Here is a 17,413-nt window from a genome sequence, read left to right as displayed (position 1 = left end):
CCTATCTTTTTTTATTGGATAACGAATGCTTAGACAGTTAATAAACTGACCAAATGGTGGAAAAACATAAAGTAGATTGGATCTGCAAGCTTTGGGATAATCACTCTGAGTCAGAAGTCAAATTTTAAGAGAGTGGCCAATTTCTTACCTTTTTAAAAAACATATTGGGTAAGCAGTATTCATTCTTATATTTTAATCTGTTACTGTGCTTTTTGGTGAGGGGAAGTACTGCTCATTTTTCTTCCCTTCTTTGTATTTTAAAGGTGGAATTCAGGGAACAAGAGCAGAAGAAATTCCAACATTTATCATTTTGTGATTTTTTAAAAATCTTTTTCCTCAGGTGACAGTTAACAAATGCATTCTTTAAAAGTTACTGTTCTTTTTTCAGAGTGGTATGTTAAAATTATAAGTTTGTTATGTCAGACATAGTTATGGTTCATGTTTTCTTTTTCTTATATATTGCATGATTGGAATTATGGGAATCTTAGATAAACATTGTGTTGGGAATGATAGCAGTTTACAATAGCAATGGTACAGTTTAGATTTAATTTAAAGAATTTCTGCTTTTGATTTTTTTTATTAGTGCAAAGCAGCTGGTCCGAGGAGAACCCAATGTTTCGTATATCTGTTCTCGGTACTATAGGGCACCAGAGTTGATCTTTGGAGCCACTGATTATACCTCTAGTATAGGTAAGTAATGGACCTGAATATAATGGCTTGTAATTATTTATTACATCTTGTTTTTAGTAATTTAGTATTACTAATCTGTTCTTAAATATAAATATGCCTTGAAATATATTTCTTCTTAAAGATTGATATGCAAAAATGTATAGAATTTAAGATGTATTTACTATTCTACTTTTTCGTTTCTTGTATTATAAGCTACTCCTTTGTGATTGTGTGATTTCTTTAGGATTACAGTTATTTTTAACTTAAAATTTTAAGTAAATTAGAAGTATACCTTTTCTTCACTAAAAACAAAAAATTCCCCTGAAATATTCCCTTCTGAGCTTGATCGCCAGTTGGAGAATTTGCATCAATTAAGTTTATGGTTAAAGTGGTAGGATGACCACATTACTGACACTCTTGCTGTGCTGTCTCAGTTGGTTATTTAAGTCTGCTCAAAAGGAACAATCTGATTTTTTCATTAGTAGTTTGGATAAACCCACCAATTCTGTAGAATTTGTCACAAAAGATCTTTAATGATAGAAGGAATTGAATAGAGACAGTTTGCTTCATTCTTCATTGACCTCCTCGTCTACCTCATTTTAGCCCACTAGAAGTAGTGCACATACAGCAGAGTATGATCAGTTGGACATGAATAGGAAGCTAAGAAAGGAGCAACCTTAGGGTGGCATGCAGGTGGAGGTCAACTTTATTTTATTGTTATATATTGCTTCTGAAGAGAATTCCTTAGTCCAAAAGCATACAAATACCAAACAAAAAATAAATGCGGTTTGCCTCTTTTATTTATTTATTTTTAATTAATTTATTTTATTTTTGGCTGCATTAGGTCTTCATTGCTGCATGCGGGCTTTCTTTAGTTGGAGCGAGTGGGGGCTACTCTTCGTTGCAGTGCATGTGCTTCTCGTTGCGGTGGCTTCTCTTGTTGTGGAGCATGGGCTTGGCACGCAGGCTTCAGCAGTTGCGGCACATGGACTCAGTAGTTGTGGCTCGTGGGCTCTAGAGCGCAGTCTCAGTAGTTGTGGTGCACAGGCTTAGTTGCTCCGCGGCATGTGGGATCTTCCTGGCCCAGGGTTCGAACCCATGTCCTCTGCATTGACAGGCAGTTTCTTAACCACTGCGCCTCCAGGGAAGTCCTGGTTTGCTTCTTTTAAAAAAGTCATGATCATATTATCTGACATATTAAGGCATGTTTAACATAAACCTTTAACCCTCTTAAGAGTATATTACTTCTATAAATGTCCATGTGCCTAGCAGTTCTTTGGGAATACTTCTCACAAAAAAAGGGCCAGTGTAATCTGTTTCCTCTACTAGGAATCAATTTTCTGGATATTATGAGTACCTGCTTTCCAGTAGCCTCCTTTGCATGACTAAAACCAGATTCTGACGTTCAGGCGTAGGACTCACCATAGGCCACTGATTCAGGTGGGACCTTTTGAACCCTAACAAGCCTAGATTTGGCTTTCCCTTTTAGATTTAGGATACTTGCTTCTTAAGACTCTGGAAGATTTATAAATAAACAAAGGTAAATATATTTAAAAGTGTTCTAATACAAATATATTTTGGAAATATTTTTAACAATGGTATTAAAAGTGAAAGAGTAGCTGGACAAAATCAACTTGAATTTCTTAAATGAATTTTCTGTCATTATTTTTCCAAGCCAGTAAACTGTAGTCATTGGAGCAGGGAGTTCCAATTCCTCTTTTTTTTTTTAATTTAATTTTTATTTTATATTGGAATATAGTTGACTTAACAATGTTGTGTTAGTTTCCAATTCCTCTTGTTAGTGCATCTTACCACATCAGACTGATTAAATTATTTGTTGTCCCCATGCCATTCACCGTTCTTCTCCTTCCCTACTGGTAGATGGAAAGCCCAGCAATGATTTATGTTCATCTCCCTAAAACACTTGTTTGATGATTCATACAAAACCCAGGAATCCAGAAACTGAAAATTAGCTTTTTCTTGCAGGAAGTCTTAGGTAGTGGGCTCTAAATAGAGTGCCCATATTATTTATCTTTTCATTTGGTAATACTTTTAAGAGAGAAAGGGGATGCTCTTCATAATTATCCCAGGACAGTCATCTAGACCAGGACTATCATGGGTAAGCCAGGATGTACGCTTTATTTTTTTAAATTTATTTCTAAATTATTAAAATTTATTAGTTAAATTATTTTTTAAAGTTTTCTCTCAAGATTGAGGTTTCTGCTTTGACTTAAAAATGAATTATATTTTGTAATTTGTAAAATAAAATGTATTCTTCTATCTTTGCATTTTAAAATATTCATATATTTAAGCACATTTTTCTGTCAGTCATATTACAAGACAAAAGTTAACCATTTAATGTATTAAAAATTTTTTCTCAGAAATTTCCATTGGCTTACAACCCTGTATATAGCAGATTAAACCCTTGCTTTCTGCTACTCTGTATAAGTACCTGCCAATGTGAAGAGATTGTATCACTTTGACTTATTTTTAAGTATAATAAGTAAATAATCATGTGCTATGTTTTCATTCTATAATCCCTATGTTGGTTGTTGTAGACTTGAACATCTGGTATTTGATAATTAAATAGATATTACCCTTTATTAGAATATTCTTATTGTCCTGTTTCCTGTTTAGTAAGTTTAACAGAATTTTAAAATGCATTAAGGATAGTTTGATGACTTTTTTCCCTATGTTTTGGATTATACAGTCTTTTCCTTGTGATATTTCTCTGACCAAAGTAAAATTAGAAAATGTATACAGTTTAATGCAACTTAAGCTACAGCGTATTAATAAGCTTTTGTTTTCTTTTCTCTTCAGATGTATGGTCTGCAGGCTGTGTGTTGGCTGAGCTGTTGCTAGGACAACCAATATTTCCAGGGGACAGTGGTGTGGATCAATTGGTAGAAATAATCAAGGTGAGAAGATTGGATCAGAATTTTTGAACTGGAAGGAATCTTATTGCTGTTCTCTAAGAATCCATATCTCTCACACACTCATGAAAAACTGAGGAAATGGAGAATGTGATCTAAGATCACATAGCAAGTTCAGCTGTGGAAGAAGTATAAGAACCCAGCTTTTGCTTTCTAATTGAGTTATTCTTTTGTTATGTGATACTAGAAAAGCTATTTTGGCCATCTGATGCAAGAAAGGGATATATCTGTTATTTAAAGTACTTAAAAGCAATAGATCACTAAAATGTATATAAACTGAATAAAAACCCAAGCTATGTCTATTTTTGCTCACCATGTGCTCTCTGCTCATAATACTCTGCTGAGCACATAGGAGATGCTTGTATTTAGTCAATATTTAAATGTTTATAAAATGAAAAGTGAGTATGTATGACTAGACTACTTGATAGAAGCAGAATTTTTACTTATAATTTAAGGAAGTTTTTACTTATAAATTTACTTATAATTTTATTTATTAGGTCTGTCAACACCTTTATTAATGACATCAGATCCAAAGCATTATTATTTTGGAATTCATACTGTCTCTTAAGAACAGCAGCACTGACATTTTAAAGTTTTTAATATTTGAGATCTTAAAAGTTCTCACCCCCCCTTTAGTAATATCTAGTGTCTCTGTATTTAGACCACTAGATTGGTTGATTCTAAGGTTATAGTTTGTCCAAAGCAACACCACCTACTGTCTATTAGGCTTTATTCTTGATTTTCCAAATGTTTCACAGCAGTGGAAAATTGAAAATCTCCTTAGAGGTTATGTAGTCCAGTTCTCCATCCAATGAAAGAACCTTCTTAGTTACATTCCTGAAAGATGATTTTTCAGTGTTTTCTTGAATACTTCCAGCATCAGATCGCTACTTTGGAATGTAGCCTGTTTTGTATCTGGACAGCTTGAATTTAGTTTTTATTGTGCTGAGCCTCAGCAGCTTTTTTATTTATTTGTTTGTTTAAAAAAATTTTGTATTTTATATTGGGGTATAGTTGATTAACAATGTTGTGTTAGTTTCAAGTGTACAGCAACGTGATTCAGTTTTACATATACATTATCTATTTTTCTAAATCTTTTCCCATTTAGATTATTACAGAGTATTGAGCAGGGTTACCTGTGCTATTCAGTAGGTCCTTGTTGGTTCTCAGTAGCTTTTTCTAGTTATACACAGGACAGTGATTAAGTTATTTTAAAATCCTTGTACTTCATTTATAAGAATATGTTACTTTTGTTAAAATGATTTTGCTAAGTATCAGTGTGTACAAGTGTGGTTGAAAACGCCCTTGTGTGATCAAGAATCTTCCTTACTATCTATATAATTTCTTATGATTTGCACTTGAGATCACTGGTATTTTGCTGTCTTTTTTTTAGTAACCATCTTTTAGTTTCAAATTGAAGCTTTAAACTTACTTAAACAGATCTACTTCATTCCTGATTCCCACACTACACTCAGATCTAAGTTCAGATAGTTTGATTTCCTTGTTTCCTAAAAGCCTATGTATTCTTCATTATTATTCAAATTAGTATTCTAATACAGGAGTTGGCAAACTTTCTATAAAGGGCTAGATAAAACATTTTAGGCTTCGTGGGCTAAAATGAAACTTAGGGATGTCTAAGATATATTGGATTGGGCAAAAAGTTTGTTCAGTTACTGAACACGTTGTTCAGTAAAGTTCTTTGTGCAAATGAAAAATGTGTCTTTTATTTGTACTTAAAACCGAACGAACTTTATGGCCAACTCAATATAACAAAAAAATTTCCACAAATTTTTCATTGATGAAATTCAAGTCTACTAATTAGAGGAATGGGTTTCTTTTGAGGGGGCTATAACATTTCTCTTAATTGGGGTTCAAAGTCAGTGTTTCGTATCATCAAATTGATTGCAAATGTTTATCTGTAAAATCAATTCTTAGTTCCTGGGCCCTTCCTACATAAACAGAGATTGGGCCATAGTTTGCTGACCCTTAGTCAGTACGACCATTCAGCATTTCTTCTGTCCCCAGGCTTTCAGTTGATGTACTTGAGTTTACCATACTACAATTCTCCTGGCGTATTGACATTCTATTTGTCATATATGTTTAGCTTATTAGAACTGCGTCATTTTTTTTTTTTTTTTTTTTTTTTTTTTATAAATTTATTTATTTTATTTTAATTTATTTTTTTGGCTGCATTGGGTCTTTGTTGCTGTGCATGGGCCTTCTCCAGCTGCGATGAGCGGGGGCCACTGTTCACTGCAGTGTGCGGGCGTCTCACTGCGGTGGCCTCTCCTGTTTCGGAGCACGGGCTCCAGGCGTGGGCTTCAGTAGCTGTGATGCACAGGCTCAGTCGCTCCGCAGCATGTGGGATCTTCCCGGACCAGGGCTCGAACCTATGTCCCCTGTGTTGGCAGGCGGATTCCCACCAGCGAAGCCCTGGCAGGTAGATTCTTAACCACTGTGCCACCAGGGAAGACCCAGAACTGCGTCATTTCTCTACTGATTATAGTTTAGAACTGTGTGATGGTTTATTCTTTGTCATTAATTTTAATGAATTCATACAGGACACAAATGAAATTGCTTAGGAAACTAAACTGAATATCTGTGATAAATCCTATATCTCATATCTTACAAACCTTTAAGTCCAGAGCTTATTTCACCACTTTTTGTCAGTCCTTGTAATTCAGTTTTCTACTAATATTGGTCTGTGCTTATTTAATTTTAGTAGAAACTGTCAATTTGTTATTGATGGTTTAAGACTTCATTTTTATTTAGGGCTTATTTGTTGCAAGTTTGTCCATGATTAATTTGTTGTAGTAGGCCATCTCTAAAACAAAACACTCTTCATTTATATGTTATCTTGTCATCTTGCATTTATACATAGTCATCACCTACTGAAGTTCCAAGATCACTTTCTATAGATGTTTTGAAGATGATATAATGGAGTTAACATCCCAGGGCAGTTTGGGATATCAAGCTTCTCAGTCCCTTTTACAGTTTTAAGCAATACTACCCAGGATAAATGATATATTAGTATTAGTTTACCACCCATTTGGTGACCTAAAGTTATACATTACACTAAGGTTAATTCATAGACATTGTATTGGGGGTGGTGTATGTGTGTATAGTATAGCTCTAAATCTTATTGCATGGAGGTTAATAAACTTTGTAGGGATTTTGTGTGTTTAAGTTAGCTCTAAGTCTTGTTGACCCTGTCTGTACTTTACATATTGAATATCTGTGATGTTTCATTGAAATAAGAACTCTTAAACTAATTCTGATATAACTGTTCCAGTTTTCCTGATCTAAGTTGTATGTCAGAAAAGAGTTGTATAGGTTAGCTTTCAAAGTTAAATGTATTAAGACATTTTATATTTTAAGCAAATATTGTCATTTCTGCTAATCAGGACAGAATAGATTTCAGTTTTCCGTGAAAAGTGGTCTCACGGTTGCCCAACTCAAGTCTCAGCTTTTTTGAGATGTTAGTCATGCACCCTTAGTCCTTTCGGTAACTAGGGAATCTATGTTACTGTTCCTTTCTGCTCTTTCCATTTTCTCTCTTGAAAGCCTCATGGGTATTCCTCTGGAGTAACTGGAGGTAGCTGACGCAGCCCCCCGCACCCCTGCCCCCAGTACAATAGGTACTCTTCTCTCTGATTTTGAGTTATGCAAAAAGTGAACAATCGTACAGCAAACTTCATAAATTATAAATGGTAGAATTACCTAATTATTTTAGAAACTTTCTGAGCAGGGACTTTCTTTTATTGTTGTGTTTTAATATCCAAGGACACCAAAATAGTTTTCAGTAAGCATTTAAATTGAATTAATCTACTAGATGATTGTTCATCCATGAATTTGCAATTACCTGGGAATTAATAAGAAAAGTTAGTGTGATTGTTGTTGTTTATTAAATTTTATTGGCTTGGACGTCCATGCCAATAATTTACAGAATGAGTAACACAGAGTATTATTTAAACTGAGCTAACTTAGCTTAACCTTAACCTCCCTACTTATCCTCAAATAAGGCTTTTAAAAAATATTTAGAATAAAATTAAAATACATCTTCAGAGTAAGTTAAAAGTATAAGGCAAAATGGAATTGAAAGTCATGAGAAATCATTTTTAAGCATGAAAAACACTTAGCTTTCTGAAGTTGATTTCATACATAGGATTATCAGATCAGAATCTCATTATGCCAGTTAATCTCTGAGTATCAAAAAGTGCTTGGATTGTCAAAGCATTTGTAAACAGAGAGATTCTGTTTGGGACTTCTCAGATAATAAGATTTTTTTTCTTAAATTCTTCCTTAACATACTAGTTAAAATACCCTCAAAAAATATTTGATGTGGTTTCAGATACCTGGATAAAAACAAAACATTTTGGGAGAACATCTGTCAGGAATTTCACAAACCATAGGTTCAGTGATATAACATTGTCCTTTGGCACCTCTGCCATAAGTCATAGCAGTGGGGTTAAAGAGTCTTTTGAAGACTTGGAAAAGGTAGTATTTTTTAATATGATTACTTTTTTATAATTATATATGCTATAATTTTATATGCTTAATGCAGAAAATATACCCAGACACAAATGCAAAGAAAAGAACAAAAGTAATCACTTTCTGTTCTGGTACATCATGAAGAATAACTTGTGTGAATATTTTTATACACTTTTCTATGCATATGTGTGTTAAAACAAAAGTGCCATCTGTTTTGTAGACTTTTTTTTTTTTACTAAATAAATGTATTTCTCATGTGAAGAAGTGTATGTTGACTAAGTGATTTTTTAAATGACTGCATAGATTCTATTGTAGATTCTATTCTGCATTACATAATTGATTCTGAAAAGAATAATATAAAGTGATAAACTATTGCTTTTGAAAAGAAATTCCATATTTAGCTCCTCAAAGATTTGATCATTAACTTCCTTATATAAATGACAGATGTCCCCAAAATTCCCCAGATGGATTGAAGTTGAAGCAGTCTAGCAAATTCTGGACCTGGGAATGCTGTAGGTCTTTTCCCCCTCCAAATTTTAAAATGTAAATTTCAAGTAAGGAAAGGCAGACTTCAGTCCAGAGTTGAATTTTTGGATTAAAATGTCACAGAACTTAATATTTGAAAGAAACCAACCATTTTGTAGAATTTCAAGTTTTAAATGTATTAATGTTCCTAGAGATATACTTTGATTTATTCCATAAACATTTACTTATGCTTTGTAATAATATGACCATTTCTTTCTAAAGGAAGAGTTTTAAAGGCAGAAGTAGTTAGAGTCCACCTCTAGATGATAGAATTTCTCTATAGCTTTCATAACTGTAGTAACTAGCCTTTTAAATTTGGATATATCTCTTTTAGAAAAACATGACATTAAACATGTAGATCTTTTTTTAAAATTTTTTATTTTTATAGTTGATTTACAACATTGTGTTAGTTTCTGGTGTACGGCAAAGTGATTCAGGTATACATATTTATGCATATCCTTTCATGTTCTTTTCCATTATAGTTATTACAGGATATTGAATATAGTTCCCTGTGCTATACAGTAGGACCTTGTTTATCTATTTTATATATAGTAGTTCGTATCTGCTAATCCCAGACTCCTAATTTATCCCTCCCCCATTGGTAACCTTACCCCTTGGGTAACCATAAGTTTGTTTTCTGTGTTGGTGAGTCTGTTTCTGTTCGTAAATAAGTTCATTTGTGTCATATTTTAGATTTCACATATAAGTGATATCATATGGTATTTGTCTTTATCTTTTTGACTTACTTCACTTAGTACGATAATCTCTAGGTCCATCCATGTTGCTGCAAATGGCACTATTTCATTCCTTTTATGGCTGAGTAGTATTCTGTTTTGTACGTGTGTATATACGTACACCATATCTTCCACATCTTTTTTATCCATTCTTCTGTTGATTCCATGTCTTGGCTGTTGTAAATAGCCAAGGTTGCTTCCATGTCTTGGCTGTGGTAAATAGTGCTGATATGAACATTGGGGTGCAAAACATACTTAAATAATTTGTTATAAGGCAATTAAAATTACATAATTTCCCTTTAAAAACAACTTTACTAAGCTATTGGTTTAATTTTCTCTTAGCAATAATTATTCAATTTAGATTTTTACACAGGTAAGAACTAGTAAAATCTTATCTCTAGCAGAAATTTTAGAAATTTGAAAGTAAAAAACAGATCGAAATAATCTTTTGATTATATTATTATAGCTAAGTAAGCGGACTTCATTTCTTGTGATGCCTATCAATAGAAAAAGATTTAGCAGTGGAGAGTGGGATTAAGGAGAGAGAGGGAAAAAAGGATTTTCACTTTTTACTGTTCTGTGATGTTGATTTTTTTTTTAAACAATCAGCTTTTTGAAATCCCAGAAACTATGAAAAAAATTGATGTTTTCAGTTGTTTTGTGCCAGAATCTTTTGTTAGGAAACAAATAAAAACATTTACATAGAGTTAAAAGAGAGCTGCATTTTATTACAAATGTCTGTCTAAATCATTGTTTTCCTGGTCTTCCAGTTTGACTGATGGCTCTTTACAGTATAATTTATAGACAAATAGATCAGTGATTATCTGGCCCCTCAGAAGTCTACATTTTCAAATATTGGTAAAATACTGCTAATTATAAAAGCTACCACTCAATGAGAACTTCCTCTGCACCAGGCACTGGGCTAAGCACTTCACATATATTACCATATTTAATCCTTACCTTAATCCTAGAAAGATCATCATGAGAAAGATGAGTACCACCACTACTGTTATCTGGGAGGGGTTGGGTGGTAGGGAAATCCTGTCTGATTCATCTTTAGCTAAATTGTTGTCTTCTATTCATGGTATTTTGTAGCTCTGGGGAAAATAATATGATACTTAATGTCAACTTGTTGTCTCGAACCCATTAATTTAGTATTTTAAAAGTGTGACCACAAAATAAAGGAAACAGCCCTTAAATCTTATTGTAATGAATATACAAAATCAGTTTGTGATGTCTTTGGACTAGATTTAGTTGTGCTTCATCTAAAGCAATCAAGGTTGTAATAGTGGATTCCTTGCTTTCAAGTACAGCTCAGTGTCATTTTCATCATCTTTGTTTAGCAAATAGTTTAGCTTTCAGTTATCTCCGTATTATGAGTTGTTTAGCACCTGTGTGTGCACTCTCTCCTGGCTTAACATTTTCACCATTAAACAGTCTTTCAGACAGAGGTCTCAGATATTAACTAAATCAGAATTTAATAAGTATAAAATACTTTTTTTCCTAAGTTTTTTGACAGATCCCTGACATATCTTTGCTAGCATGCATTTGGAGCTTAATCATATGTTACCTGGTGATATTTCTTGTGCTGTCGTATTATAGAGCTCTTGTGTTGTTAACAGACTGCAGGGACAGCATATTAAACTTAGTTCTCTCTCCCTTTTCCACTCTCCGGAACAAGTAAGCACATCCCATTACACATTGTGGTACAGATTTTTACTTGTAATATATCAATATAGTATGCAGTATATTAAAAAAATTTATTGCTTTTTTCCTTGTATTATTTGTTTAACTTTTTCTGTGTTTATTACTGACTAGAGCAGCAACTTTTAGTAGCTTTTGGATCATGGACCTCTTTGAAAATCTGTTCATAGCAATGGACTCTCCCCCAGAAAAATGCAGTCATGCCAGAGTTTTGCATATGATATCAGGTGAACTTTGGACTTTCTGAAGCTCATCCAGAATCCCTAGCTTAAATATCCCTATACTAGTACAAGGAACTATGGTTACAATTTATAGTAACCGCCTGCAGTATAAATATTATGTACATAATGTCAACGTTTTAAAAATAAGTGAATGAGGGCTTCCCTGGTGGCTCAGTGGTTGAGAGTCCACCTGCCGATGCAGGGGACACGGGTTCATGCCCCCGTCCGGGAAGATCCCACATGCCGCGGAGCGGCTGGGCCCGTGAGCCATGGCCGCTGAGACTGTGCGTCCGGAGCCTCTGCTCCACAACGGGAGAGGCCACAACAGTGAGAGGCCCGCGTACCGCAAAAATAAATAAATAAATAAATAATGAAACAAAATAAAATAAAAATAAAAATAAGTGAATGAGTAAATGAGTATTAGAATAATCATTTTAATGTAAAACTCCTCAACTACATCTTTACATTAATATGTTGTACATAGACCAGAAGAAACATCAAGTTTTAAGTAACTACTATGAAATTTTACTGACTCTACAGTAATACTAATACTTGGTTAAATCTCTGTGCACTTATATGTAAGTGTGCCCAGGCACAGAGAAGTCGTTTTCTGGCAATGTGGTCTAGTTTAGCTTTTGACTTGAGAATAATGACATCCATTTGAAATCTTTAATTTCCCCAAAACAAGCAGTATAAAATGATTTACTAAGTTACCAGGATATGTTTTATTTATTCAAAGAAACTTTTTTCACACAGACCTAAGTTTCATGACATTGTGACCTCAAAACTGTTGTACTGATAGTTATATTTTACAACCCGACTCAGAAGACCATGCACAGAATTACTCTTTGTGGGATATAATACACTTCACGTATCAACTGCAGATTCTTCCGCATGGTTGCATTTTGAGTTCTTTGGTGTGTTTGCTTAATTTCAGGGTCCAATATAAAGAAACACTGGAATCTTGTAAAGGGGCATTTATTTTGTTAAAAGCATACTGATTGATATTTCATATTCATAAAACATAATTTTTATTTTATTGATACATATATAATAGAAGGAAAACATGAAGAAAATCTTGGCTTATGGTGCTATGAAGAACTATAGTGTTAGTGATTCTCAAAAGAAGCAATAGCTGGGTGATGTGTGTATAAAATGTTTACGTGTCTCAAAGCGGAGTGTGATTTTTTTTTTTTTTTTTTTCTTTTTGTGGTATGTGGGCCTCTCACTGTTGTGGCCTCTCCCGTTGCGGAGCACAGGCTCCGGATGCGCAGGCCCAGCGGCCATGGCTCACAGGCCCAGCCGCTCCGCGGCATATGGGATCCTCCCAGACCGGAGCACGAACCCGTATCCCCTGCATCGGCAGGCGGACTCTTAACCACTGCGCCACCAGGGAGGCCCAGGAGTGTGATTTTTAAAAGTTTGGGAAATGCAGTGAGTTTGTTTTTTTTTTTTAAACCCAAGAGATTCTAATCCCACCCCTAGCCCCTTTTCTGTTTTGTACTCCTACCTTGAGCATACCACTATGGCTGAGATCCACCTAGAAAAAAAAAGGCCTTTGACTCCTGTGAATATGTATTAACCAAGAATGACTTTTTTACTTTATGTTGAATAATTTGCATAATCAAAACAGTAATTACCTTTTTCGGGGGGAAGGAGGGTACTTGTTGCCAAATACAAAATTTTATTCAGGAAGAAAAAATGAGAGTCAAAACAATCTTTAAAAAAAAGAGTAAAGTCATACTTCCCATTTTTGAAACTTATACAGCTGCAGCAGTCAAGACAGTGCATATACAATGGAATATTATAGCCACAAGAAAGAAGGAAATCCTGCCATTTGTGACAACATGGATGGACCTTAGGGCATTGTGCTAAATGAAATAAGCCAGAGAGAGAAAGACAACTACTGCATGGCATTCCATGTATGTAGAATCTAAAAAGAAAAGAAAAAAGTCGTCATAGAAACAGAGAGTAGGAAAGTGGTTACCAGGGGCTTAGGGAGGTGGAGGAAATGAGGAGAGGTTGGTAAAAGAGGACAGACTTTATAAGATGAATAAGGTCTGAGGATCTGATGTAAAACATGGTGGCTATAGTTGATAACACTATTATATGTTCTCACCAAAAGAAGGAAGGAGGGAAGGAAGGAAAGAAAGTGTGAGGTGATGAATATGTTAATTAACTAGATGGTGGAAATCCTTTATATGTATATAAAATCACCACTGTGTACATTTTATGTGTCTTACAATTTTATTTGTCAGTTCAACCTCAAGAAAGGGTTGGGGAAGTATAGTACTGACATGAGTGTAGGCATGTAGATCAATGGAGTAGAATTGAGAGCCTAGAAATAAACCTTTACATTTATGGTCCATTGACCTTTGACAAGGGCAGTTCAACAGGGAAACAATAGTCTTTTTAACAAATGATATTTGGGCAACTGGCTCTCCATATGCAAAAGAATGAAGTTGGACACCTACCTCTTACACCGTATACAAAAATTAACTCAAAATGGATAGACCTAAACATAAGAGCCAAGACTATAAAACTCTTAGAAAGAAACATGGGTGTAAATCTTTGTGACCTTCAATTAGGCAGTGACTTTTTAGATATGGCACAAAAAGCACAAGTGACAGTAGAAAAAAACAGATACATTGAACTTCATCAGAATTTAAAAATTTGTGTCTCAAAGGACACCATCCAAAAAATTAAAAGACAGCACACAGAATGGGAGAAAATATTTGCAAATCATATATATGATAAAGGACTTGTATCCAGAATAAGGAACTCTTACAACCCAATGATAAAAAACAGCCCAATAGAAAAATGGGTAAAGGATCCGAATAACATTTCTCGAAAGAAGATGTACAAATGACCAGTAGGCACACATACACAAAAAAGATGCTCAACATTGTTAGTCATTAGAGAAATGCAAAATCAATACCATAGTGAATACTACATCACATTCATCAGGATGGCTAAAATAAAGACAGACAATAACTAGTATTGGTAAGGATGTGGAGAAATTGAAATCTTCATACATTGCTGGAGGGATTGTAAAATGGTGTGAACAAAAAATGGTTTGGCACTTCCTCAAAATACTAAACAGAGAGTTACCATATGACCCGGCAATTCCATTCATAGGAATGAATTGAAAACATTTATCCACACAAAAACTTGCACATAAATGTTCATAGCAACATTATTTATAGCCAAAAAGTAGAAATTTTCAAATATCCATCAGTTGATGAATGGATAAAGAAAATGTCAGACACAAAAGACTACATGTTAATGTGATTCCATTTATGTGAAATGTCCAGAATAAGCAGATCTGTAGAGACAGAAAGTAGATTAGTGGTTGCCAGGAATTGGGGAGAGTGGAAATGGGAGTGACTGCTCATGGGTGCAGGGTTTCATTTTGGGGTGATGAACATGTTCTAAAATTAGATAGCAGTTGATGGCTGTACACCTCTGGATATACTAAAAAAAAAATCAGTTCTATACTTTAAAGGGGTGAATTTCATAATATATGAAGTATATCTGAAAGATTTTTGTTTTTAAGACAAGAGTGACGGCATCTACCTACAGAACTTTTGATCAGGTCGTGTTGCTGTTTCCACCATATTTTAAGAAAGGCAATAAACTCTGACCATAGTTTTGCAAAGGACTCAGATCAAGTTAAGTGACAGATGGCACAGGATTAAATGGAATACAGCATGGACACACAAAGGGACCCTCCTGTACTAGTTTATCCCCTCTAGGCTGAGAAAATACTTAAGCCAAATTGTTTAGTTGTGTTCAAATAACATGATAACTTGATGCTCTTTTCTTCACTGATGTTCCTAATGGGATTTTAAGATTTGTATTGCTGCACTTTTTTGCCGGGGAAGTGGTGGTGGCGGGGTGGGGTGGGTTCCTTGCCTTTTGGAAATCAGTGGAGAACCCTGAGAAGGAAACATTGCATACACCACCAAAAAAAAAAAAAAAAAAAAAAAAATCTTATACCAAAATTTCACTCATATATTATAAGAAAGAGGTAGATAGAAACTGGATAAAATCTGTGTGTGTTGAGAGTTAAGTATTTTGGCTACCTACATCTAGTGGATTTAAAAAAAGGAAAGCCTGCTAATTGTAGGAATATACCAGAGGACATAGCATTTTGTATCAATCCTGTGGAAGTGAAAATGTGTAGAAATGATTCCAGTGTCAATAGAGTACTAATATTTTGAAGTAGAATAGCTCAGTGACATCTTTTCTAGTTTTCTAATTAGAGAAATTTGTCACATTTATGATATAGGCAACCAACTTGACAGTTATGCAATTTGAATAAACATTTCTTTTATGCAGAAAGGAAATAAAGATGTTTAATCATTCAGCCATGTCACATATAATCTCTTTTGCTTCTGTGTTACACAGTTTTTATCTGCTTATTTAAAAAACTTTGATTGAATTCATTATGTATAGCCTGGGTCATGTATCCTTTTAGTCTTTCAGGGTACATACCACATTAACAACATGTTGATTTAGTGAACTATCTGGGCTAGAACATCGAGGGTCTTTGCCCTCAAGGAGTTCAGAGACTCATTGAGGGGAGGAAGGGAACAAATGAGGGCAATAAAGTAAGGCAGGTATAATCCCAGAAGTCTGAGCAGAGTACAAAGGCAGGAGCATCCTATTTGGAGGTAAATCCTATCTGGCAAGACTTCATAGAAGAAGTAACTCTTGAGCTGACTCTTGAAACATGGAAAGATATTCACCATTTAGTGAAAGGACGGGAATGGAGGACATACGTGCTAATTTGGACAAGGATGCTTAGTGAAGTCAGGTCTATTGTGTGTTGCTTTATGGTTTGAGCCTAAGGTTCTGAATGGTGGGGATAGAATATGAGTTTACCAGGAGAGAGAAGGCTGGAGCTGTGGGCAGTGGCCAGAACACATTAGTATGTAAGCAGCTGGAAGCCACTGTAGGATTTTAAGCAAAGGAGTAACAGATTTCTAATAGAATTTCTTTTATTTCACGTTTGCTTTAAAGGCTGCACATACAGCTCTATTGCTAAAGTTTGGCGACCTCTGGTGTTGAGCCATTAAAACGCAAAGCTGTGAAAGAAATGTATTTCAGAGCTTTTGTCAGATGATTCTTGGCTGTGTTTTATTTCTTTGAAGACATAAATCATAATTCCTGACTTGATATTTATTGGTGTTAGCTAAATTTGCAACTAAATGAATGAAAAAAATGTTAAAACAAGCATGATGGGACCGGGTACAAATGAAATGATTGATTTAATCATAGGGATGAACAGCATCCCCAAAGGGTTGTGACAGGCTAATCTCTGGTACTTTGAGTCTTTCCGCCACCTACTCCACATAATGTTCTAGGATAATGGACTTAAAAAATGCTTTTTTTGCAATGAATGGAAAGATCTTATTCTAATAACAGATAACAGTACACACTTCCCAATGGTGTGATAATTTTTGAACGTCCACCCCTTTTATTGTGTGAGAGATATACTTACAGAAAAGTGCATAAAACATTACGTGTAGTTTTGTTTCCTTTAAGTTGTGGGAGACTCAGTTTTTAGGAAATCCAGGAATAATAATTATTTTTTAAGTGTACCCTTAGTCTAAAAGTTTTGGAAAAAAACTACTTTTCCACCTCTTAATATTTGAGGGAATCCTAAGACTTGTTTTGTGTCTGAAGTGATAAAGTCCACGTCAAACACTTTCTTCTTAATCTATAAAATGAAAAAGTTTAAGTATATGATTTCAGTTTCCAAATATAAATCAGCTGAAATAAATCAGGTAGAAATACACTCTGAACCTAATAGAAACTTAACATAAAACTTAAAGATATACTCAGAAGTAGAAATGGGATAGTTGATTTATTTAAATGTTTTACGTTTGTGGTATTGATTGCAGATGGCGATGCATTCAGAATCTTGCTCTTCCTAATCTGTCACTTGTTTACCTTTTAGCCTTTAATGTTGCCATCCATCCATTTTCTAATCCTTATTTTCTGTTAGCACTCAGCTGTTACAGTTATCCAGATCATGCTGTTCTCCACTTGGTACCTAGAGCTCATAGAATGTGCATCTGACTCGCTTGCTTCCTAGATTCCTTAAGTAAAATTAGCTCTTGCCTCTCCT

The 17,413-nt window shown here is 34.5% G+C and overlaps 1 protein-coding gene across 2 annotated transcripts in view; it reads left to right on the top strand.

The window, feature by feature from the left end:
• The window catches only part of GSK3B (glycogen synthase kinase 3 beta), a 196,846-nt gene that overhangs the window by 126,878 nt on the left and 52,555 nt on the right, over positions 1-17,413 (top strand). For both annotated transcript variants that reach the window (XM_060098981.1, XM_060098980.1), the window contains exons 6-7: positions 584-690; positions 3,490-3,587. In XM_060098981.1, coding sequence (XP_059954964.1) covers positions 584-690; positions 3,490-3,587 — 205 coding nt within the window. The remainder of the gene's footprint in view (positions 1-583; positions 691-3,489; positions 3,588-17,413) is intronic.

This window comes from Mesoplodon densirostris, chromosome 5 (genome assembly GCF_025265405.1).
Source record: "Mesoplodon densirostris isolate mMesDen1 chromosome 5, mMesDen1 primary haplotype, whole genome shotgun sequence".
Lineage (NCBI taxonomy): Eukaryota > Metazoa > Chordata > Mammalia > Artiodactyla > Ziphiidae > Mesoplodon > Mesoplodon densirostris.
The sequence above is the reverse complement of the archived record's forward strand: the minus strand, read 5'-3'. Positions and strand labels throughout refer to the sequence as shown.